General features: G+C 38.0%; 1 protein-coding gene and 1 pseudogene across 1 annotated transcript; both read left to right on the forward strand.

Annotated features, from left to right (window-relative positions):
* Positions 1-5,347, forward strand: part of LOC137643183 (protein SpAN-like) — a 24,588-nt pseudogene extending 19,241 nt beyond the window's left edge.
* Positions 5,341-16,357, forward strand: LOC137642612 (bone morphogenetic protein 1-like). Its single transcript, XM_068375316.1, has 5 exons — positions 5,341-5,442; positions 7,406-7,500; positions 8,620-8,752; positions 14,474-14,572; positions 15,678-16,357. The coding sequence occupies exons 1-5, from the start codon at positions 5,434-5,436 to the stop codon at positions 15,927-15,929; spliced, it is 588 nt and encodes a 195-aa protein (XP_068231417.1). The 5' UTR covers positions 5,341-5,433; the 3' UTR covers positions 15,930-16,357.
* Positions 16,358-24,117: the final 7,760 nt, after the last annotated feature.

The following is a 24,117-nucleotide window of genomic DNA, read 5'->3' on the forward strand; positions in this document are numbered from 1 at the left end:
TTATTATTATTAGTAGTAGTAGTAGTAGTAGTAGTAGTAGTAGTAGTAGTAGTAGTAGTATCAAATTAGTGCGGTGACCTACTGGTAGCGTCCTTGCCTGGTAATATTTAGACTGTGGTTCGAGTCTCGCTCAAACTCGTTAGTTCCTTTGGTCGCTGCAATCTCGCCATCCACGTGAGCTAAGGATGTGAGGTTTTGGGAAGCATATAGGAATACATACAGAGTCATATTCTGCCATTGCCTGGCCCTCATTGCCCCTAGCTTGGGTGGAGAGAGTGCTTAGGTGCTGATTATATATAATATGGTCAGTCTCTAGGGCATTGTCCTGCTTGATAGGACAATGTCACTGTCTCTTGCCTCTGCCATTCATGAGTGGCCTTTAAACGTTTAAGCCTTTAAACGTTTAAGCCTTTAAACGTTTAAGCCTTTAAGGGTTTAAGCCTTTAAACGTTTAAGCCTTTAAACTACAACCCTGGTTGGAAAAGTAGAGGGCTACAAGCCCAAAGGCTCGAACAAGGAAAGTATATAAATAATGAAAAAAAATATATATCTTAAGGTCAGCAACAACCTTAAATTAAATCAGTCATGTAAAAACAACAATACTAGACTTAAGATCATTCCACAATATGGTCACACCTGGAAAAAATACTTCTAGAATACTGTTTAGTATTGTGCCTTTTGTTGAAAGCATGGCTATTAGAATTGATTTTCTATTCACAGTGCTCATCATTTTACAATCAGTTAATCCTGTATCTTCTATCATGGCTCATCATGGTTACAAGGGTCTTGCTTAGTAGACAATAGGAGCGTATGGTCATGTATTGTATCTGTCACCAGCGTCCTTCCTCCCAGCAGCGAGGAGTCCTGGCGTGATTAGGTCGACAGTTTGAGACTTGTGAGGTGTTTATTAGGTTTTTTTTTAGTGGTTGGAATCGCTTTGTTTGTGTGTGTGTGTATTAGTTGTAACACCTATTTGCTTTAAGCTACCTAACTGTTGATTACATATCATATTCCTGAAGGTGCTTACACGGATAGCAACGTATCCGCCTCTCTGACTGGTCGGCTGCAGATTTGAACCTGCGCCACAGATTTCTACGAAGTCCGAGCTTGCTGCCCTAGCTGACTTAGCCATTGAGGCTCTTCAGTTAAGAGAGTATCATATGAATTTAAATAATACAGTTATTTCTATCTCTTAATAAGTTATTATTTATATGTCATATCTTAATGCATCAGGTAAATATATTCGATAGAACATTACACCAAATGGAAGATCTAAATATTGAAATATGATTAACACCGAAAGTCTGGAGAAATAAAAGAAAAGATAAGTCAATTATCTTCTATCCTCATACACCTGACAACACTGGGATTACCAAACGATACCTCTTCGCTCAAGGGGTTAACAACTGCAATGTAATTGTTCAGTGGCTACTTTCCTTTTGGTAAGGGTAGAGGAGACTCTAATTGTAAGCAGCTATTCTAGGTGAAGGGCACTACAAAATCAAGCCGTTGTTCTCTAGTCTTGGATTGTGCCACAGCCACTGCAATATGTTCTTCAACAGTCTTGGATTACAGTTCTTCTTGCTTGTGGGTACACTTAAACACACTATTCTATCTTGTTTCTCTTCCTCCTGTTCTTTTCAAGTTTTTGTAGTTTATATATAAAAGATCCAAATTAATATTATTACTGTTCTTAAAATATTTTTCAGTTACTTTCTTTTAAATCTATTTATTTTATTGTTTCCTTTCCTCACTGGGCTAATTTTTCCTGTTGGAACCCTTGGGCTTATAGCATTCTGCATTTCCAACTAGCCTTGTTGCTCAAATTGTAATAATGATAATTATTATAATGATAACTGCAATAGTCCTTTCTCACGCAATCCATCAACACCACTGTTAGGAACTTAGTTAGGTTCGTCAACGAAGAAAACTGAGGGCTGATTTTATTTTCTAATCTCCTTTCACATAGTAGAGGCCTTATATTTCCCTAACATGAAACTCTGACAATTGCATATGTTTCATTCTAGTTATTAATGGTGTGAGTCAACATCCAGAGCCCAGTTTTTGATGCCCATACACAGGGGCACAGATCAATTATCATAGGGGCATCTACTTCTCCTTCAAATTGTCCTAAGTGTCAGTCATTCTTCTGATGTATCTCTACTGGCCAATTTCTACTAAGGATCTTAGGGTCCTCATAGAGTGTGATATTTGATGATTGCCAATGATGTATCAATTTTTCTTATCAGTACATCTTTATCTAGAAAAGTCTATTACCTTATTTGAAGCTTTATACTAGTTATTTAGAGACACTATTGCTGTTTTCACTGCACTATAATTGTTTCGTGTCCTCTTTCCTCTTGGTAAAGGTAGAAGAGACTCTTTAGCTAGTAGGACACTTTACCGAGATAAAAGGGCACTTTTGCAAGTCAGTGCAAATGTGCCTCATTAAGAAAAATTAGTATACTTACCAAATTTAGTGGAAAGAAACTTAGAAAGATTAGAAGCTGGAGTAACCAGAGATCTCACACAGGAGAGTGAGCCCCTAGAAAGACCACATTCACATTTTAAAGGGTTAAGCCGCTCATGAATAACAGACGCAAAGGACAGTGACATTGCCCTAGCAAGCAAGACAGTGCCCTAGAGACTGACCATACATACATATGATCAGTGCCTAAGCCCCTCTCCATCCAAGCTAAAACCAAGGAGGGCCAGGCAATGGATGCTGGTGACCCCATCCATAGCTCACAAGGATGGTGAGGTTATAGCGACCAAAGAAACCAACAAGTCTGAGCAGGATTCAAACCCCAGTCTGGCGATTAACAGTCGGGGACGTTATCACATCAGCCACCACCACCCTGTTATTGTAAGAAAACTGAGGAATTCCTAGAGAATTAATAAGTAACATGAACCTAACACACTATTATTCATCAGTCCACGTAAACTTTGAGACTAAAAGTAATAATGATTTAGTGGCTGAATGGAGAAGTCCCTGCTTGGCACATCCCGGACTGGGGATCAAGTCTTACTCAAACTTGATAGTTTATTTAGTGCCTGCAACCTCACTATCCACACCCCAGACTGGTGATCAAGTCCCACTCAAAGTTGTGCATGCAACCTCACCATCCGTTCAAGTCCCGCTCTAATTTGATAGTTTCTTTAATGCTTGAAACCTCACCATCCTTGTGAGCTAAGGAGGGGAGAGGCAGCGGCCGTTTGTGGGAGCCTGTGGGTCTACCTGCTGGTCATCAGCAGCCATTGCTTGGCTCTCCCTGGTCCTAATTTGGGTGGAAAGTGGGCTTGGGCACTAATCATATGTATATATGGTCAGTCTCTAGGACATTGTCCTGCTTGATAGGGCAATGTTATTGGCCCTTGACTCTGCCATTCATAAGCGGCCTTTAGTAATATGAATATTTGGCTTACAATCTTTTCTTTCTACCTTGTGTCACAGATCTGAAATGTGTGAAATGGATCCAGGCTCCTGAGTGTAACACCGTGAAAATAACGTTTAACAGTTTTCGGCTTTACGGAAGAACCCTTTATTGTGGTGTAAATGAATGCTGTTATTTGACCGCCTGGAGATAAGGACGACCAACCTTACTGTTGGTGATATGTAAGAACTTAAATGCTGTTGTTGTTGCAGAATAAAATTGTATTTTTTGCCATACTGTTTAAAAAGTTAATTCGCCTAGAACAGATAAGGCATATGGTCAGCCCTTTTAAAAAAGCTATGCCACGTAAATTTGGGCAGCAATTGAGTTCTATGGTATCAATAATGAGTCTAGGTAAATAACGCTGTCTTTATGCTTGCAGATACTGCGATCAAGATATTGCTGTCGGTACAGAATTCACTTCGCCAAGCAATCAGATGATCCTCTACTTCAAGACAGCATCGAATTATTACTCTGGGTGGTCTATTAACGTCGCATTCGTTCCAATCGCTTCGTGCCAGTAAGATTTCTTCAATACTTATTTCTGGAAAAGTTAAACTGAGTTCCTTTGATATTTTTGGCACACTGTTAACACAAGCAATGAATGCATGTCATCTTTGTTACTAAGTGGACTCATCCAGTTTCATTCTATAGCATATTCAGCATTAATTTTCCAAGTTTTCTCTTCATCGCGTTAAAAAGATATCTCCTACTCGTTTATATTATTCAAAGGACTATGAGTTTTTTTTAAATAAATTTTCCAGCCCCTTCAGCAGTTGACCGCACATGCAGGTCATTGTTATGCAAGAGTCCATGCTGGGATAAACCGGCGTAATCCAAAGCATACAATTAACCATTTGACTTCTTTAGTAGATTTGCAGTTGCCAGATACTTTCTTTTTAATGTTCCTTGGGCTTATCTTATGTATTTTTATTGGTTTATTAATCATTGGATGTTAGATGATCATTAATAAAAAAAATCCTATAATTAACTGTATATAACCAACAGTTTACTGTTGTTCTGACAATGTTCTCAAAATTACCCATATATAGATAGATAGCTTGAAAGATACTCGAGGGTTGATGAAAAATCTGTAGGCATCTAGTAATTGAAAAATAACATATATTATAATTGATACCATAATATCTATACATGTCATCTTTTGAACCATCAAGGTAATCATTACAATTTTTCGAGATGTTTCACGCTTTCTAGGGGAAATTTTGATCTTGCTAGTTTAAGCCCTTCTTTTGTGTCTCATTCAAACCCATTAATAGGGCCGTGACTACTAGTCTAAGAGATAAGCTCGGGGCAATCTGGGTGTGTGCGTGCGTGAGCCCACTGAATCAGGAAGTAAGCAAAGTAACACTGGGCAATGCCTCTTGATGAATAGTTTCGGCACACCCTCTGAGAAAAAGCTTTTGGTATAGCAAGAGTCAATTTGCAACATACGGACAAGAGTACTCTGAAGAAGCCGCTTGTATTCCGACTAAGATTCCTCCTTCAAATCCACTTATTTATTTTCTTAGGCAATTCTTCTTCTTCTTCTTCTTCTTCTTCTTCTTCTTTTTCTTCATCTTTGCAACTTATAGTGGCTGCTTTCTTAATATTACAATAGAGAGGGTGAACATCAGTGCGTGCCAGGTTATTGTCTCGGGAATTTTGGTTTATGATATCTGCTTTTGTAAGAAGGCAAGAAGAAAGATAATTTTTAAATGACGTGTCCTAATTTCAACAGGCCAGATACAATGTCAACAAGCACGTCCACCAGCACAAGTACATCACCAGCACAAGTACTTCCACCAACAAGTACTTCCACCAGCACAAGTACTTCCACCAGTACAAGTACTTCACCCAGCACAAGTACTTCCACCAGTAAAGTACTTCCACCAGCAGTACATAGGATCTTGTAAAATCCAGCAGTTAGGATCAAATCCAATGGACTTCCCCTAACTTTGGCAATGGCAATTACCCTAACAATGAGCCTTGCACGCTTCCCATGTCTTCAGTAAGTCTTGTCACACATTAGGCAACAGTGAGCAAGTTTCTTCAAAAAAAAAAAAAAAAAAAAAAAAACATGTATAGTCAGCAAAGTTTCCAGACAAAACAATCCCTGTCCCTAAATGATGTCATAATCAATCGCGTTGTCTTTCACATTACCAGCGGTCACAATACATCCCCTTATTAATTTCAAATTATACTTACTTATATTCACTTTAAGGGGAAGTGTTGTGACTGCTGTTAATGCAGGAGACATGATTGGCTATGACATCATCAGGTCAGGAGATGGGGCATAGGAGACATGAGTGACAATGACATCATCATGGGGTGGGGCTTGGGAAACATGATTGACTATGACATCATCAGGGGTTAGGGCTTGAACAACAAGATTGGTTATGACGTCATCGGGGGGTTCGTCTTGGGAGACATGATTAGCTATGACATCATCAAGGGGAGGGGCTTATTTTGCCTGAAATCTCTGCGGTGAACTACAGTTCCCTCCAAGTAAATGTTGAATTTCAACCCTGCATAATAAAAAGTTATTATGATCATGAATATCTAAGAAAATTTGAAATATAATTTTCCTTTTCACAACAGTGTGGAATGATGCTAGTAGCTGTGCTATATTGGTTTTTCTGTTCTTTGTATTTTGCACTACCTACCGATGACCAACATAGCACAACTACAGGCGGCATGTAGTACTGTTGAGAAATGGAAAATTAAAGCAATTGAAAAGCTCAACTAAGTATGTGTCATTTTGTGGTCTTTCTAATGACAGTCCACACCCACAAACTTTCTTAATTCGTCCATTCATCGTCGACCTCATCCTCCCCTGCTTATTTTGCAATATATGTGTGTGTAAGTACAAACAGACATGTATATTTATATATATATATATATATATATATATATATATATATATATATATATATATATATATATATATATATATATATATATATATATATATATATATATATAAATATATATATATATATATATATATATATATATATATATATATATATATATATATATATATATATATATATATATATTTATATATATATATATATATATATATATATATATATATATATATATATATATATATATATATATATATATATATATGTATATATATACATATATATATATATATATATATATATATATATATATATATATATATATATATATATATATATATATATATATATATATATATATATATATATATATATCTCATGTGACAGGCTTAACAATCAGTCTTTAACCGATTCATTTGATTAGTTATCGAGCTGGATATAAGTATGTTTCCTTATACAAATGACCAAAATGGTAATATACTGTATATGTTAAAGAAAAAAATGGAGCGGTATTATACTTTCTGAATGGAAAGTGACTTTTGAATTACATAAATTGTGATTATTTGCCACCTAAAACCTTTGTTTACATCATGATGAATTGGAATATGCTTGTGTAGATAAATGTATCACTAACACTCGTTACTGTAATTAATATGAATATCAACCACAATGACATTTGATATCGGATTCTACCTTTGGGAATATATATCCACTGGAAACTCATTTATGATAAATGCTTTTGGCTGGGAAAGAATTCGAACCTATGAGCATGATAGCTTGATTGGTAAAGTTGTCACTGCTGTCATTGTATCAACCAGGGCATAGGTTTAATTGCTGAGCAAGGATTCGAGCCTATGAGTATGATAGCTCGATTGATAAAAGCGGTCCATGCTGATAGTATTTGGACTCAGGGCATAAGTTCAAATCCTTTCCCAGCCAGAAGCATTTATCTTAAGTGAATTTACAGTTGATATAAATTCCCAAAGGTAGAATTCGGTATTAAAAAACATTGTGGTTGTTATTTACATGTTTGTGAATATATATGAATATCGTGATGCCGCATTATATATTTTGTAATCTTTCGGTATATCACATTTTCAGATGACGCCAATGTGGACTAAGGTAATACTGAATACATTCAGTCTGGGCCGCTATGATTCAGTAAGATTTGAACGACCAACACTTTCGCCATTGGTGTGAGTAATATTAGCTAACTTAATTTCTATGTCACCACATAAAAGCCAGCCTAAGGCTGTAAAGTACCCAACATGATGTGCACTTCTACTATTCCCATCTCCTCTATCGTTCTCTCTAGCCAACACAATTCCATCTTTTCGGGTTATGGTGGCCTACTGGAAGCGTCATGGCCTGGTGCTTGCCGGACTGGGATTCCAGTCATGCTCAGACTTGATTGTTTCTTTAGTGTGTGCAATATTACCATCCTTGTGGGCTAAAGATGAGGACTTTACATGGACCTATAGTCTACCCGACGAGACATCAATTGGAAGTGTCCCGGCCTGATGCTTGCAGGAGTTAGATTTGAATCACGCTCAAACTTGATAGTTTCTTTAGTGTTTGCAATCTCACAATCCTTGTGAGATAAGGATGGGGCTTTGTGGGAGCCTATATATCTACCAGCCGAGTCATCAGCAGCCATTATGTGGCTCTCCCTGGCCCTAGCTTGGCAGAGAGAGGGCTTGGGCAGTGATCATATGTGTATATGGACAGTCTTTAGGGTAATGTCACTCTCCCTTGCCGATTCCATTTTTGCGCAGACCCTTAAAGGCTTAGGAACTTGGTCATCTAAAAACTCATCTACTCATCCTTTTACCTACATGAAACATTTCATTAATTCTGCATGTCCTCATATACTTCATCTCGTACATATATCAAAAAGACATTTCATCATAAACACTTTAACGTACACACTTCATTTCCATAAAGGAGATTCGATTAATTAATCTTTCCATGAATTCCATGGATACATTAAGTCTATACTTAAATCTTATGCACACCCTAACCTAACCTAATCAGCTTATATCTATCCCAACCAACCTAGCATAACCTAACCTAATCTAAACTACCCAAACCTACCCTAGCCTAACCATAAAAGTTTAAAGGTAGTTTGTAAGTTATTGTTTAAGGTTAGTATATGATTAAATATGCTATTTAATCACCAACTTGTTACATAGCTGGCAATTCATAAACTCATCATAATCCTGGCCTAAATTTCCCATGTCCCAAGACTCAATTTACATACAATTTTCTACCCTAGACTGAAATTCAATTTCTCATTGCTACTTTCCTTCCCATAGTCTGAAAGGATCTAAGACTGGTATTATGCAACTTCCGTCATCAAACTTCCTAGCCGAATTCGCCAACAGCCTGAGATATAGTGGAACCGGGTTTAACATCACATTTGAATTCAAGTCGACCAACTGCCATGAGGTAAGGATGATTTTTGGAAATTATTATTGTTATTATTACTAGCTTAGCTACAACCCTAGTTGGAAAAGTAGGATGGTGCCAAGGGTTCCACCAGGGAAAATAGCCAAGCGAGGAAAGGAAATGAATAAATTACAAAAGAAGTAAGGAAAAATTAAAATGATATATTTGAGAACCTTTTACCACATTCAAATAAATCATTTATATATAAACAATGAAAACTTAAAAAAGGATGAGAAATAAGATAGAATAGTGTACCCAAACAAGAAAACTCTATCCTGAGGCAGTGGAAGATGATGGTACAGAGGCTATGGCACTACCCAAGACTATTATTATATTTACTTACTAATGTGACGGGCCGAGAGAGGAGTTGTGAAATCAAAGGCAGATTGGAAACGACTGAGGTATATTGTTATAGAACACTCTCCTTTATATACAAAACGGCAAGGCAACAGGACATGGCATGTTTTGAGAGACAGACAAAGTTCAGAGGAAAACCGGAGACATGATCATTCGGGTTCTTTTTAGTGTGAGGGAAGAGCGCAGATACAAGCATAATATATACAATAGGAATTATGTACAATTGTGTGACACACGGTTGGTACAGGGCTCCTCCCGTAAAAATGACATACTGTACATGTTAAATAGGGCGCCCTGATCTAGAGAGGCGAACTGTAGGCGGGTCATCTGGCAAAAGATAAGCAGGTTTTAGACGATCAATGGAGACCCAGTCTTCTTTGCCTCGAATGTTTAGGAGGAATGCTTTCGGACTGCGTTGGATCACAAGGAAAGGTCCCGTGTAGGGGGGCGTTAACGGTGGCTTGCTGGTGTCGTTGCGCAGGATGACGTGCGTTGCAGAGTGCAAGTCCGTTGGTATGTGATGCTTCGGTGGGGGCTTGTAAGTCTGGCGGCACGGAGTAAATTTTCCCACGACGTGACGTATGCGCTGGAGATCGTCGGAGGAGGTTGTAGAAGGAAAAAACTCGGCAGGGACGACCAACGGGTCGCCATACACCATTTCGGCTGCCGAGACGTCGAGGGCGTCTTTAGGAGTGGTCCTTAGTCCAAGGAGGACCCAGGGAAGCTGAGTAAACCAATTGCAATCTTTGCAGCGGGACATCAAAGCTGCTTTGAGGGTGCGATGAAAACGTTCAACCATTCCATTGGCAGCGGGGTTGTAGGCCGTTGTCTGATGTAGGGTGGTGCCCAGGAGATTCGCTAATGACGTCCATAATTGAGAGGTGAAAGTGGTTCCCCTGTCAGAAGTAATATGCTCAGGGATACCGAATCTTGAAATCCATCCAGAGAGTAAGGCAGATGTACATGAGGCGGACGTTGCAGTTTCCATGGGAATGGCTTCAGGCCAACGAGTGGAGCGGTCGATGACGGTAAACAGGTAACGATGTCCTTGTGATGTGGGTAGGGGGCCTACAACGTCGACGTGAATGTGTGTGAAACGACGCTGAGGTTGAGGAAAGGTGCCCACTCCTGAATCCGTGTGTCGATGTACTTTGGAAGTTTGGCAAGAAGTACAGGCACGGACCCAATCCTTAGCATCCTTAGAAATGCCGTGCCAAATGAACTTTGCCTTCAGCAGCTGTGCAGTAGGACGGCACGAGGGATGTGAAAGGCCGTGGATGAAATCAAACACCTGTCGGCGCATGGGAGCAGGAATCCAAGGTCGCGGTCTACCATTACTGACGTCACAGAGGAGGGTGGTGTTGGAGTTTTCGAGGGGAAAATCCTCCCAACGGAGGGACGTGCAGGATGTCCTACAAGCTTGATACTCTGGATCCTGTCGTTGAGCTTCAGCCAGGGCGTTGTAATCCAATCCCAGTTGAACGGCAGCCAACGTGTTTCTTGACAGGGCATCGGCAAGGGGATTGATTTTCCCAGGGACGTATTGGAGGGTGCAATTGTATTCAGCCACGACGGAGAGATGTCGGCGTTGACGGGCGGACCAGGCGTCAGACTGTCGAGTGAAGGCGTGCACCAGAGGCATGTGGTCTGTGCGAATGACGAAGGGCGTACCTTCCAAGAAATGGCGAAAGTGACGGACAGCCAAGTGCACCGCCAGCAATTCTCGATCGAAGGTAGAATAACCCGATTCTGCCTTGGACAGTTTTCTGCTGAAGAAGGCCAATGGGCGGGGCGAGCCTTTGACCACCTGCTCGAGTACTGCACCAATAGCGACGTCGCTGGCATCAGTGGAGAGAAGGAGAGGGGCGTGTGGGATAGGAAAAGTGAGAGCCGCAGCAGTTGATAGGGCCTTCTTTGCATTGCAGAAGGCTGCTTCTTGAAGGGGACCCCACTTCAGGTCCTTTGGCTTGCCCTTAAGGGAGGCGTAGAGGGGAGCAAGAGTGGCGGCAATGGCTGGCAGAAAACGGTGATAATAGTTGATCATGCCCAAGAATTCCTGCAGAGCTTTGACGGTCGAGGGCGTTGGGAAATTCTGAACGGCTGCTACCTTCTCAGGGAGGGGATGGACTCCTTCAGGAGTGATACGGTGCCCTAAGAACGACATTACGTTGGCGCCAAAGGTACACTTGTCGTATCGGACTACAAGGCCGTTTTGTTGCAGGCGGTCGAGCACGATGCGCAGGTGACGGAGGTGTTCCTCTTTCGAGGAGGGGAACACAAGTATGTCGTCCACATAACATACACAGAAAGGGAGGTCCCCTAAGATGCCATCCATGAGACGTTGAAACGTTGCCCCAGCATTACGAAGGCCAAAACAGGAGTAATTGAAGGTGTATGTGCCAAACGGAGTGGTGATGGCGGTGTTGGGGATGTCTTCTGGGTTCATAGGCACCTGATAATACCCCTTCAGGAGGTCGAGCGTAGAGAAAACCTTTGCTTTGTGCAGGTAGGAGGTTACATCGGCAATGTTTGGGAGGGGGTAGTGATCCGGTTCTTTTTGCATGTTCAGGCGCCTGTAATCCCCGCACGGACGGAGGGAGCCGTCTTTCTTCAGAACGATGTGTAAGGGTGACGACCATGGGCTGGGGGCCTTTTGGCAAAGGCCCATTTTCTCCATTTCGGCGAACGTCTGTTTGGCAGCTGCCAATCGTTCCGGTGCCAGACGTCTGAATTTTGCGAAGACTGGGGGTCCCGTCGTCTTGATATGGTGATAAATACCGTGCTTAGCAGGAACCGTGGGCGTTTGGCGAAGTTCTGGACGGAAAACTTCCGGTTACGACGTGAGGAGGTGGGCGTAGGCATCCGTGGGTGCGCTGATGTGGAGAGCGAGGTTAGAGGGGGCGGGTTGAAGAGGTGTCGACAAGTACGAGTCTGCGTTGACCAATCGTCGGTGGGCGACATCGACCAGAAGGTGGAAATGAGAGAGGAAATCCGCACCAAGGATTGGCATTGTGACGTCAGCAACGAGAAACTTCCAATTGAATTTACCGTTTCCGAACGATAATGTGAGGCTCTCGTAACCGTAGGTGGGTATCGCAGATCCGTTGGCAGCTACCAAGCGGACGTCGGCAGATGTAGACAGACTACGTTGTGCCTTGAAGAGTTTCCTTGGCAAAAGAGAACGACAAGCACCCGTGTCTACCAAAAATCGCACGCCCGTTCCTGCATCCTGTAAAAAGAAAAGATTAGAAACATGGGAGGCCACCGCCACAAGCGATGGCCTACTTACACGTTTTTTGGCCAATGACAATCTTTGGCACATTTCTTCGCGGTTGCCCCGAATCTGAAGTGATAGTAGCAAAACTGCGGCGGATGGGAGGTAGTAAGTGGCTGTAGAAGTCGTTCGTTGGGGCGCGAGCGATTGGTGGGTGGTGGGCGGCTTTGTCGCCGCTTCGGCACATCACGGGGTAGGCGTGTATGTCCTACAGCGTTCATGTCAGCTTCGGTTGACGTTGAATAGGCATCCTCGTCGTCAGGGGTGGAGGCGTTGATGGAGGTCTTGAAGTGGCTGTCCATAAGGGCGTCGGCTTTGGTCATCAAGTCCGTTATGGGTAAACTATGGACATCGGGTATGGCAGCGCGCACAGGTTCAGGTAAACGGCGTATCCAAAGGGCACGGAGTAGGTTCACCTCACGAGGAGAGCCGTCTGCGGCAGGTTGAAGGCGAGCGATACTGGTCATTTCCCTGAGGGCAAGCGAAGCCCTTTGGTCCCCCAACGGTTGTTGCGAGAGCTGAAAAACCTTTGCTATATGGGCGGCTGGCGACGGCGAGTACTGCTGCAGAAGGTATGATTTGAGGTCGTCATACGCTATTGGGGTGTCTCCTTGTTCACAAATCCAGTCGGATATTTCTGGGAAGGTGTCCTCGGGTATCGCCGCGAGAACATAATCCGCTTTGGTGGTTGAGCGAGTCACGCTCCTGATACGAAACTGGACTTCTGCGCGCTGAAACCAAGCAAATGCCTCTCCGCTGGCAAACGATGAAAGTTTGAATGGAGCGGCAGCAGCACCAACTGCCGTAGAGTCCACCATAGTACCAACGATGAAGGGGCGAGGGGGTGGGGGTGGAAGGCGGTAGGAGCGAGTCGACTTCCGGGGTCACCAATGTGACGGGCCGAGAGAGGAGTTGTGAAATCAAAGGCAGATTGGAAACGACTGAGGTATATTGTTATAGAACACTCTCCTTTATATACAAAACGGCAAGGCAACAGGACATGGCATGTTTTGAGAGACAGACAAAGTTCAGAGGAAAACCGGAGACATGATCATTCAGGTTCTTTTTAGTGCGAGGGAAGAGCGCAGATACAAGCATAATATATACAATAGGAATTATGTACAATTGTGTGACACACGGTTGGTACACTAAGCAACTACCCTAGTTGAAAAAATATAATGATATAAGCCCAAGGGTTCCAATAGGGAAATTAGCCTAGTGGGGAAAGGAAATAATTAAACTAAAATAGAATTAAAGAACAATCAAAATGAAATATTTTAAGAACAGTAACAGTATTAAAATAAATAATTTCTATGTAATCTATAAAACTTGAAAAAAGTTAGAGAAATAAGATAGAATAGTGTGCCCGAGTATACCCTCAAGCAAGAGAACTCTAATATGCCCTATAGTTCTCCGTGGAGCCCAGTTCCAGCTAATTCCACATTACAGAAGTTGCAGTATTGTAGTTAAGTGTTATAATACTTGGTGTAACTTAATCATAGTTTGTGCCTCTTAAATTACTGCATTTTCTTAGAAAGAATTGTTCACTTAATATCTGCTCTTCTCAAGAGTGGAATAAGTAATCAAATACTGCAGTTTGCTTACCCCCCTCTCTCTCTCTCTCTCTCTCTCTCTCTCTCTCTCTCTCTCTCTCTCTCTCTCTCTCTCTCTCTCTCTCGGAAATAAAAAGGAATTGAAAAGTTACAACACCACTCAATGTGGTTATTTCTTTACATACAAAATAGCAAATATACGGAACATACTTCCAGCGGATGTAGTGAACAATAACGCGGTAAACATACTCAAGAATAAGTTAGAAAATATAGTAGAAACTCTCTCAACGTTAAAAACTAATTCTCTCTGCCCAAAATCACATGGAGACTATGGGGATGGAGTAGACTTTGAGACATCCAAAATCCTTGCTGCTCTCTCTCTCTCTCTCTCTCTCTCTCTCTCTCTCTCTCTCTCTCTCTCTCTCTCTCTCTCTCTCTCTCTCTCTAAAAACTTATATTGTGTATTATCTAAAAAAATAAGTTTTGCATCTTTGAAATTCTTCACTAACCGTTTCATTTTCCTCGAAATATTTACAGTTAATCACTGCAACTGCCATCGGAGACTCGGGCACAATAGCGGCACCAGTGAGCCCCAACTATGCCTGGCAGAAGAAAGCATGTGAATTCTGGATCAGAGTAAGTCAAACTCTTCTAAATTTCCCGGATCAGAGTAAGTCAAGCTCTTCTTAATTCCATGGAGCAGAGTAAGTCAAGCTCTTATGAATTTCCTGGATCGGAGTAAGTCAAACTTTTCTGGATTCCCTGGATCAGAGTAAGTCAAACCCTTCTAATTTTCCTAAATCATAGTAAGTCAAGCTCTTCTGAATTTCCTGGATCAGAGTAAATCGAGCTCTTCTGAATTTCCAGGATCACAGTAAGTCATACTCTTCTGAATTTTCTGGAATAGAGTAAGTCAAACTCTTCTGAATTTACTGGATCAGAGTAAGTCAGACTCTTCTGAATTTCCTGGATCGGAGTAAGTCAATTTTTTTCTGAATTTCCTGGATCGGAGTAAGTCAAACTTTTCTGAATTTCCTGGATCAGAGTAAGTCAAACTCTTCTGAATTTCCTGGATCGGAGTAAGTCAAACTCTTCTGAATTTCTTTCGAAACATTTGCATTACCCAACTAGCCCATTAACCTCAAAGCTCCACCCTTTACCACCACCCAAACCTCTACATTACTCCAACCTAAAGATTTCTTCAAAAAAGTAGGCCTAATCCACCTTTTTCCATCCATCTGTCTTCGATTTCTCCCATACGAAGGGGCTTTGGGGAAGCCTTAAACTCATAACCTCAAAATCTAACCCTTTACCAACCCCCAAAACCTCTATATTAAACCAATGCTAAAAACATAAAAAGACTACCTAATCCATCTTTTTTCATTCATCTGCCCTTCTATCCTGTTGAGCTAGGGATGAGGGGTTTTGAGGAAGCCTATAGGTCTACCTGCTAAGTCATCAGCAGCCATTGCCTGGCTCTCCCTAGTCCTAGCTTGGGTGGAGAGGGGCTTGGGTGCTGATCATATGTATATATGGCCAATCTCTATGGCATTGTCCTATCCCTTGTCTCTGCCATTCATGAGTTGCCTTTAAACGTTTTAAGCCAGCTTTTATTTCTCTGCCAATCCCATTTCTTTAAAAACCAGGTTGGATTTACCCTCCCATTAAACTAATCTTATAAAACAATTCAATAAAAAAGTAAATCAATCTGTTTTACAACAACTGCTTTTCTCATTCACAGTCTCCACCTGGCACCAAGATTCAGTTAGAATTCACACTTATTGACATGGTCTCCAGATGTGGTGTAAACAGCGTGTATGTGAACCTAGCGGGAGATGTGTCTTATCCAAGTAGCACCACTACTAGATTCTGTGGATCTAACATTCCAGTGCCAATGACGTCTGTCGCTAATGAGTTGAACGTTCTATTCTTCAGCAAGAGGGATAACAAACGGTTTGGGGCCACCTGGACCGTTGTTTCGGACGCGTCATAGGTCTAAAGCAGAAGTGAGAGAGAGAGAGAGAGAGAGAGAGAGAGAGAGAGAGAGAGAGAGAGAGAGACCTGACCCATAGATGGGCGCAACTTTTGAAATCCAATTTATTTGAGAAATCTGCGATTTTTTTTTTTTTTTTTTTTGTATGTATAAATTAAGTGCAAAGTTTCCATCTTCAGTTTGTTAATAATTTCCAGCTTTGAATTATATCAATCTTAAAAACAAGGTAGGTCTAATGGAAGAAGCATTGATATTGTAACTTTTTGTTCCTTTTAATATATAATCATACATACATCTATTTTCACTTAAATGTAATTTTCTTGGGCATCATATACTTCCATCATCTAACCTACATTTATTTATCATCTGGTTTTAATCTAATATTGTCTAAATGCTATCTTTGACAATTATTAAAAAGTAACATCTAAGTCAGAATTGTTTAATTTTCTACTGAAAACATGACTCAGGCCTAAATATCAACACACCTTAAGAAATTATGGTAAATCTATATTTCTATTAAAGCATTTCTGAGTTCCTTGTTCAAGTTTTTCTTTCATTAACTCCCTCTATTTCAAAAAGACTTATTGTAATATGTAATTAAGCATCCAAGTCTACAATAGTAAGCCTATATTCATATTATATTACAATACATTTTTATTAATCGACAGTAGATCTACGCTTTGGACAAAACAATGCCATAGAACTGTCAGTCGATCAAGCAATAACAGAAGTTGGCAAGATGATGGAGAGAGAGAGAGAGAGAGAGAGAGAGAGAGAGAGAGAGAGAGAGAGAGAGAGAGAGAGAGAGAGAGAGAGAGAGAGAGAGAGAGAGAGGGGGGGGTTATCAATTTTCGAAAGAAGCTCCAATATCAATATCACATGAAATGTAGACGAAAATACATCTGAACACAAAAGATATTTCATGGACACTACCCTAAGGAATTCCGTAGAATATATTCTTGCTGTAACAGCAATGTCCATCAGCAACTATTCATTGTAATCTTCTAGTAGTTGTTATTTATAATGTTACATAGTTTCACGAAGGTTTGAATAGAATAGTTTCAAGGTTATTGAAGTCAAGGGTAGCCAATTAAATCTTTACAAAAAGGATCTAAAAAGTCATCTTTAACTTTAGAGACTGGAGCTAGTATATTTAAATCTCCAGATGATAACATAACAAATCAGAGGGTTTACTAACATATGATTGAAAAAAAAAGATGTGTATATATAATTACGAAGTTTTAGAATTTAGATTTAATTTGCAGGTCATTGTTTGCCTACCAATAATACAAAGCTTACATTATATTTTTAGGATGGACAGAATGGGTCTATGAATATTTTGATATTCACTTAACATCCCACTAATAGTAAAACAAAAATAATTACTGGGTTTAAGCATGGGGTATTAAAACCTTTTTGAGGTATTTTGTGTGTCATATGCTGGCCTATGTGGTTCACTAGGACAACATAAGGTAATGTATAGAATATCATATGCATAGGGTCAATACGTGACATTTTATTTATTTATTTTATTTGTCACTATTTTTTAGTATTTCAGCTAAAATAAAATTAGCTCGTAAGTATTCCTCCATTTTATCAGGCCATAAATAGAACAAATAGATAACCTGGAGAACTAGGCTATAATTTTCCAATTTTATAAACATATCACACACCTCAATTGTAGGACTATGACGTATGTTTTTAAATGTAATACGGAAACGAATTACGTCTCACAGCCCAGACTGAGCTAGATTAAATTCATATCACCGATTCACAGTCTTGGAACATCAACACACAGTTGGTACTCCTGGCTTACATTTATTTTCATATTAGTAAGACATCCATAAAAAAAAACTAAGAACAATGCTATTAGGTTTATATAGGTGGCTATATGAAGCCAATAGCTGGTTATATGAAAACTTGATATAATAATACTAAAAATCCATACTTAGAATATGACTAGCCTATGTTTGATGTTTGTACACAGAATTGCATACTGGAATAGGATGTACACAAAGCATGTCATACGATTAGAAATTTGAGCAAGAATATTATGAAGTTTATCAGTTTTTAAAGCTGTACTAGGTCATATATAAAACTTTTCATATACTTCAACCATGAAAGATAAATGTGAAATTATCTTGTTAAATGTATAAAAAAAACAATCTAACATAGTATGCCATACTTATCCACTCATTCGGCTATTTTTACTACGATAACTTACTAAGAGGGATCTAATTTTTTATAGAGTTTCATAACTGGGACTCAATTCTACTCCTGTGACAGAGAATTTACTTATTAATACATATATTCCACAAGGACTGTACTCCTCATAAGAGGTTGGGCGTAATATTTCTTATTATCTTTGTTTTCAATTTTGCATTATCTATCAAAAACATAATTAAAACAAAAACCTCCAGTTCAGAGCCCAGTGGATGGTATTCTTAAGTCTTTGAGTAAATGTAAATCACCAAAATAAAACACTACTCTGACAATTCTGTTTAATTTGCCCGGCCAGTTATAGCCATGAATATGCCCTGAAATAGTGCACACTTTGCCTTTTTCATCCATTGCACTGTCTGAACGACTTAATGCACTAATTCCCCAACAGGAAAATGATTAGATACAAAAATGAAACTATATAAAAATAACAATCTATTCAATTTGAGGCCTATGTAAAATAAGGTGTTTGAGGCAATACATTGTTTAATGTGTGGAATCAAGGTTTGAAATATGAAGCGGTAAAGTCTATCAATATTGACGAGCATTAAACACGTTTTTATACATTGTTTACTAACCCAAAATTTTACAAAAGTAAAGAAAAATTTGTTTGAATAGATAATTTAGTTACATACATAGATATACGAAAATTCCCGTCATTGTAGTGCCGGATGCTTGATAACATGGAAATGTTGCATGTTTCTAAGAAGGCCATCATATTTTTTTTTGGGCTTTTGCAAACCATCACGCTACACTTTATTACAATTATATATCTGTGTTGGAATATGAATGGTATTGATGTTCTCTGGATCAAGCACTATAGCATAGAAAAAAATATATTTATGCTGTAATCTCCCAGTCTGAGAATTGATTTAAAAGAAAAGATAATAAAACTGCAAATTCAAAACCTACATTTATTTACTGCATAACAATACCCCAATTTTAACGGATTGTATTATATATATTACATAGACAAAACTAATTATATTATTTTACAGGAGTTGATGCTTCATATTTGAATAATAATACAAGAGCTTATTTCTTTACAATAAAAAAGAATAAATGATACACAAATCTTGCATGCTCGGTAAACGAAATCATTCTACAGCAAGTAAGTTGAAGTATAAAGAATGCGTTGATAAGTTTCTCTGAATTAAGGATGGGGAACGTGACTAACCTTCAAGAGATTTCTCGGTGCTACTTTAATAGCAGACGGCCTACTTGGAAAATTCAATGTAGTGTACATTAAACCATTTGAGGTGTATAACCTTATGCATTTTCTAAAAGTCTGCTTACTCATTAAAAGGAAAAAGTGCCATACAATAACATTCATCGTTACTAGGTTTTTTACTTCTTGCTGCTAACTTTAAAAAAAGGAAAACGGTTTGCTGTAAAATAAAGTATAACTGTCACTTCTTCCTTAACAGAAAAATTACTTCTAGCATATGTAACAATTTCATAAAGATATAGTCAAGACCCCTCAACAACATGCAATTCAATGAGTTCTATATCACTGTGATTGCTTCAGAAGATACTACTCTCTCTCTCTCTCTCTCTCTCTCTCTCTCTCTCTCTCTCTCTCTCTCTCTCTCTCTCTCTCTCTCTCTCTCTCTCTCTCTCTCTTTCCTTCGTCACCATAACTTCTTATACATTGTGAAAAATACTTAGCTACAAGACTGTTAATCATAAAAAAAAGATATGTTGATCATGAATTAGAGGTTCATGCTCAAGAGATATAAAGATTATGGTTAGAGGCAAAAATAAGTATATCTAATAAAAAATGAAGAGTTCCATCAACAATACTGCAATATGTAATAATTTTTTTTTTACAAAATACAAGATTGTATATAGAGATTGATTTAATATACATGGATTCTAAAAGAATGCTCTTTCACTTAATTCAAAATGTTTTACATCCGAAATATCATACAGAAACTATACCCACTTTCTCAAGTTTATTTTAATAAGTAGTCCGCCATATAGAATAGAAATTTATAGACAGACCAAATATTATAGTAGAAACAAGAAGGTAGACCACCTACTAAAGTAGAAACACACATGTAGACCTCCTATTAAAGTAAAAACACCTAGATAGTCCGCCTACTAAAGTAGAAACACACAAGTAAACCATCTAGAAAAGTAGGAACACCCAGGTAAACAGCCTACTAAAGTAGAACCGATTTGTCTGTAATTCATGACATGACCAATAAGGATGCCATGATAGCTCAAACCTAATGTAATATAAATTTTATTGAAGTAAATAATTATGTGATTTGAAAAGCTGAATTTAATCTAGGTAAGCATTTACTTGATTATAATACAAAATATGCATAATATTGTAGTATAATTAAAACATCTCAATTTATTTAATTTTTTTTTCTAGCTGATTATCCTTCAGGTAATCAGATGATGCGATCACGCGTGAAAATATTTATTGCCGTAAGACCCAAAGACGCAAATTACTACGTCCTGAGTAACTTATTTTCGGGGGAAATTCAGTGTAAATACGCAAGTCACTCAAGGAAAACGAAACTCACACCACAAGATGGCAGATGTTTCAAGAACCTATGGAGCCTAAAAGAACATGGATTGTACTAGCGAATGTGTGGCAAGTCTAAGTTGATATCCAATGAGAATATTTGTTTTTTCTTTTTTAATTTACGCCCTCGTAGAAAAATCTTTCTAGTTGGGTGCGTGTGTCTGTAAATAATTGCAGTATACATGTATCATACGTGATTATGAAGCCCAGTCTTCGTGCTTCCTATAATATAGTTTATAAAAAAACATATACAAGCTTTAACGCTTCTATAAATAAAATATCATAAAATCACCTACAACAAAATTGCCAAACTTATTCCGTTATTTGTCGGTAAATTACTCAATATTTCTCCAACAATAAATAGTCTTTTTTATTTTATCCTTTCCTTTCATTGCAAATTTATTCTGATTTATAATGATGTCTTTAATCTGTCTTTATGTTTTTTGTTACGTTGTAAGAATGAAAAATGTCAATACAGGTAGGTCGGAAAATTTTGGCTCCGGAAAAAAAAGTATTATTTATTCATTTACACCTCACTAGCTGATGCACTTATTTAAGAGAGGTTGCATCCACGTGAAAGCCTACGGGCCAACCAAGGGAAAGGCCCGTGCCAACAACAAGTGTTGGCTATAATACGACGACAACAACAACAACACGTGAAAGTTATAAAATTCTATATAATTTGCGTATAATAAAGTCCTCAACCCTAAATATTGTATTTTTCACAAACCTATTAACAAAGGTATTTACAATTTTGTTTTAATTTCACGTTGAATACGCGTTTTCAATGTGTATAACATTCCTTTTTCTTTTTTTTTTTTCTTTTTTTTTTGGCCACTGGCCAATATTATGCGAAAAAAGAAGCCTTTATCTGTTATAGTTTGGACGTACCATTAAAAATAAATAATCACAAAGGTCATTTTACTTGTAAGACATTATACGCTCTACCTCACCCCGACTTTTATAAAGGCATAAGAGCAAAGGGAATATTTTTTTTTTCTTAGATACCCAGTTTAAGACACTCATGATTATATTTGAATCCAGATAGTCCTTTCACGTTGATGAAGGTGCAGTATGCAGAAAAGGTGGCGATCAATATGGAGAAATATTTTAGAAGAGCTTTATACTTCAATGATAACAATTCATACAATTGGGATATGAATTCAAAGTTATAACCCATTTCTCCTTATGCAGTTTTGTGTACAAAGCAAAATGGTAGTTAGAATTGTTATTTTGAAACTTGCAATAAATCATTATAAGTAAGAACTTAGGATATAATCAACGTTACTTATATAGGTCTAGTCTCTCGATTGGTTTCTTCAGGTTGAGGAAAAAATAATAGATGAATAGATAAGTAACGTTGTGAGTTATTTTCGCTATTGGAAATATAATGGATGAATTCTACATTTCTGTTATTTAATTTCACTTTATTAATGGACGACTATAATTAGGTGAGATATATATAAAAAAGTTATTATTATTATTATTATTATTATTATTATTATTATTATTATTATTATTATTATTATTATTATTATTATTATTATTATTATTACAAAATAAACTATAACCCTAAAAGGAAAAGCAAGATGCCATGAGCCCAAGGACTCCAACAGGGAAAAAATAGCTCAGTGAGAGAGGGAAACACGAAAATGTATTAGAAAAGAAATAAATAACAATCATAATAAAATATTCAAGAACAGTAATAACATTAAATTAGATCTTACATATATGAACTATAAAAAATTAACAAGAGTAAGAGAGATAAGATGTAACTGCGTTCTCGAGTGTATACTCTACCAAGAGAACTCTAATCCTAAGGAGTGCAAGGTCATGGTACAGAGGCTATGTCACTACCCAAGACTAGAGAACAATGGCTTTATTTTGGAGTGAACTTCTCCTGGATGAAAGGAGCCTCTGAACAATTACAATGCATTAGTTAACCCCTTGAGTGCAGATAAATTGTTTGGTAATCTCAGTGTTGACAGGTGTATGAGGACAGAGGAGAATATGGAAATAATAGGCCAGACTATTCGGTGTGTGTGTAGGCAAAGGAAAAATTAGCCATAACCAGAGAAAGGGATCTAATGTAGTACTCTCTGGCCAGTCAACTCCACAAAAAATTGGCTTATTGAGAAAGGCTTTTAAGATTTACGGTGATCAATTTATTCTGAAGAAGTGTTTTAATTCTTTCATTCTACCATGTTTCTAGTATTGTTCTCCTGTCTGGTCTTCAGCTGCTGATTCTTATCTTAATTTGTTGGATAAGAACTTACGGCCAATTAAATCCTTTATTCCTGATGTACATATTAATCTTTGGCATCGTTGTCCAATTAGTTAATTATGTATGTTGCATAAGATTTTTTATAGTTCTGACCATCTTTTATATTCAGATCTTACTGGACAGTTCCATTCTGCTCGTAATACTAGGCAGGCAGTTAATTTTAATAGTCAGGACTTCTCCATCATGAGGCTTAATACTACACATTGCTGTAGAAGTTTTATTTCAGCTATGACCAAGTTGTGGAATGATCTTCCTGACCTGGTAGTTGAATGGTAGAACTTTAAAAGTACAAACTTACAGCAAATGTTTTCATGTTGAACAGGCTGCCATAAGTTTATAGTTTATATATGAAATATCTGTTTTAATGTTGTTATCGTTTTTTTTTTTTTTTTTAGTTATTTCTTTTTAATTGTTCAGTACTCCTTATGTCGTTTATTTATTTCCTTATTTCCTTTCCTCACTGGGCTTTTTTTGTTGTTGAAGTCCTCGGGCTTATGGCATCTTGCTCTTCCAAATAGTGTTGTAGCTTAGCTAGTAATAATAATAATAATAACTTTGTGATGGTAGTCTACGCAGATTCTACAGAAAGATAACAACGTACATAGAATAATAATAATAATAATAATAATAATAATAATAATAATAATAATAATAATAATAATGACATTAGTGCTCAGGTATCTAGACCTATGCGTCAGATATCATCAATACATATTTGCATCAAATCTTGTAACTTATAAAGGATGTCTATCAGGACACAAAGTAGGATTTATCAAATTTCTCCACTGTCTGTGTGTAACATACTTCCGTCTTTATTTTATTTTTAGACCAATGGCTTAATAATAAAAAATGAAAAAAAAAAAAACTATAATTGAAAAAAAAGTTCTAGTTGCCTAAAAGTAAAGTGATGAGGGTCAAACTGGGTCGTTTAACCGATGGATCCTTCCTTCACATGTTGTCCGAGGAAATCCAAAAGTTAATCTCAAGAGATGACATTTATAAACCCATTAACAGATATTAATTAATACTGATAATTGAAAATATATAGGCTAAGTAAATGGTAAATCTCTATAATCTATTAAAAGTTACTTATATTCTTTGAAATACATAGGCCCACGTGAAGAATAAAACTCGAATTCCAGTAA

The sequence above is a fragment of the Palaemon carinicauda genome, chromosome 6 (genome assembly GCF_036898095.1).
Source record: "Palaemon carinicauda isolate YSFRI2023 chromosome 6, ASM3689809v2, whole genome shotgun sequence".
Taxonomy (NCBI): domain Eukaryota; kingdom Metazoa; phylum Arthropoda; class Malacostraca; order Decapoda; family Palaemonidae; genus Palaemon; species Palaemon carinicauda.

Coding starts and splice junctions, on each gene's coding strand:
- LOC137642612 (XM_068375316.1), top strand. Junction 8,753..14,473: donor AGTCGACCAACTGCCATGAG/GTAAGGATGATT, acceptor AAATATTTACAG/TTAATCACTGCAACTGCCAT. Junction 14,573..15,677: donor CATGTGAATTCTGGATCAGA/GTAAGTCAAACT, acceptor TCTCATTCACAG/TCTCCACCTGGCACCAAGAT.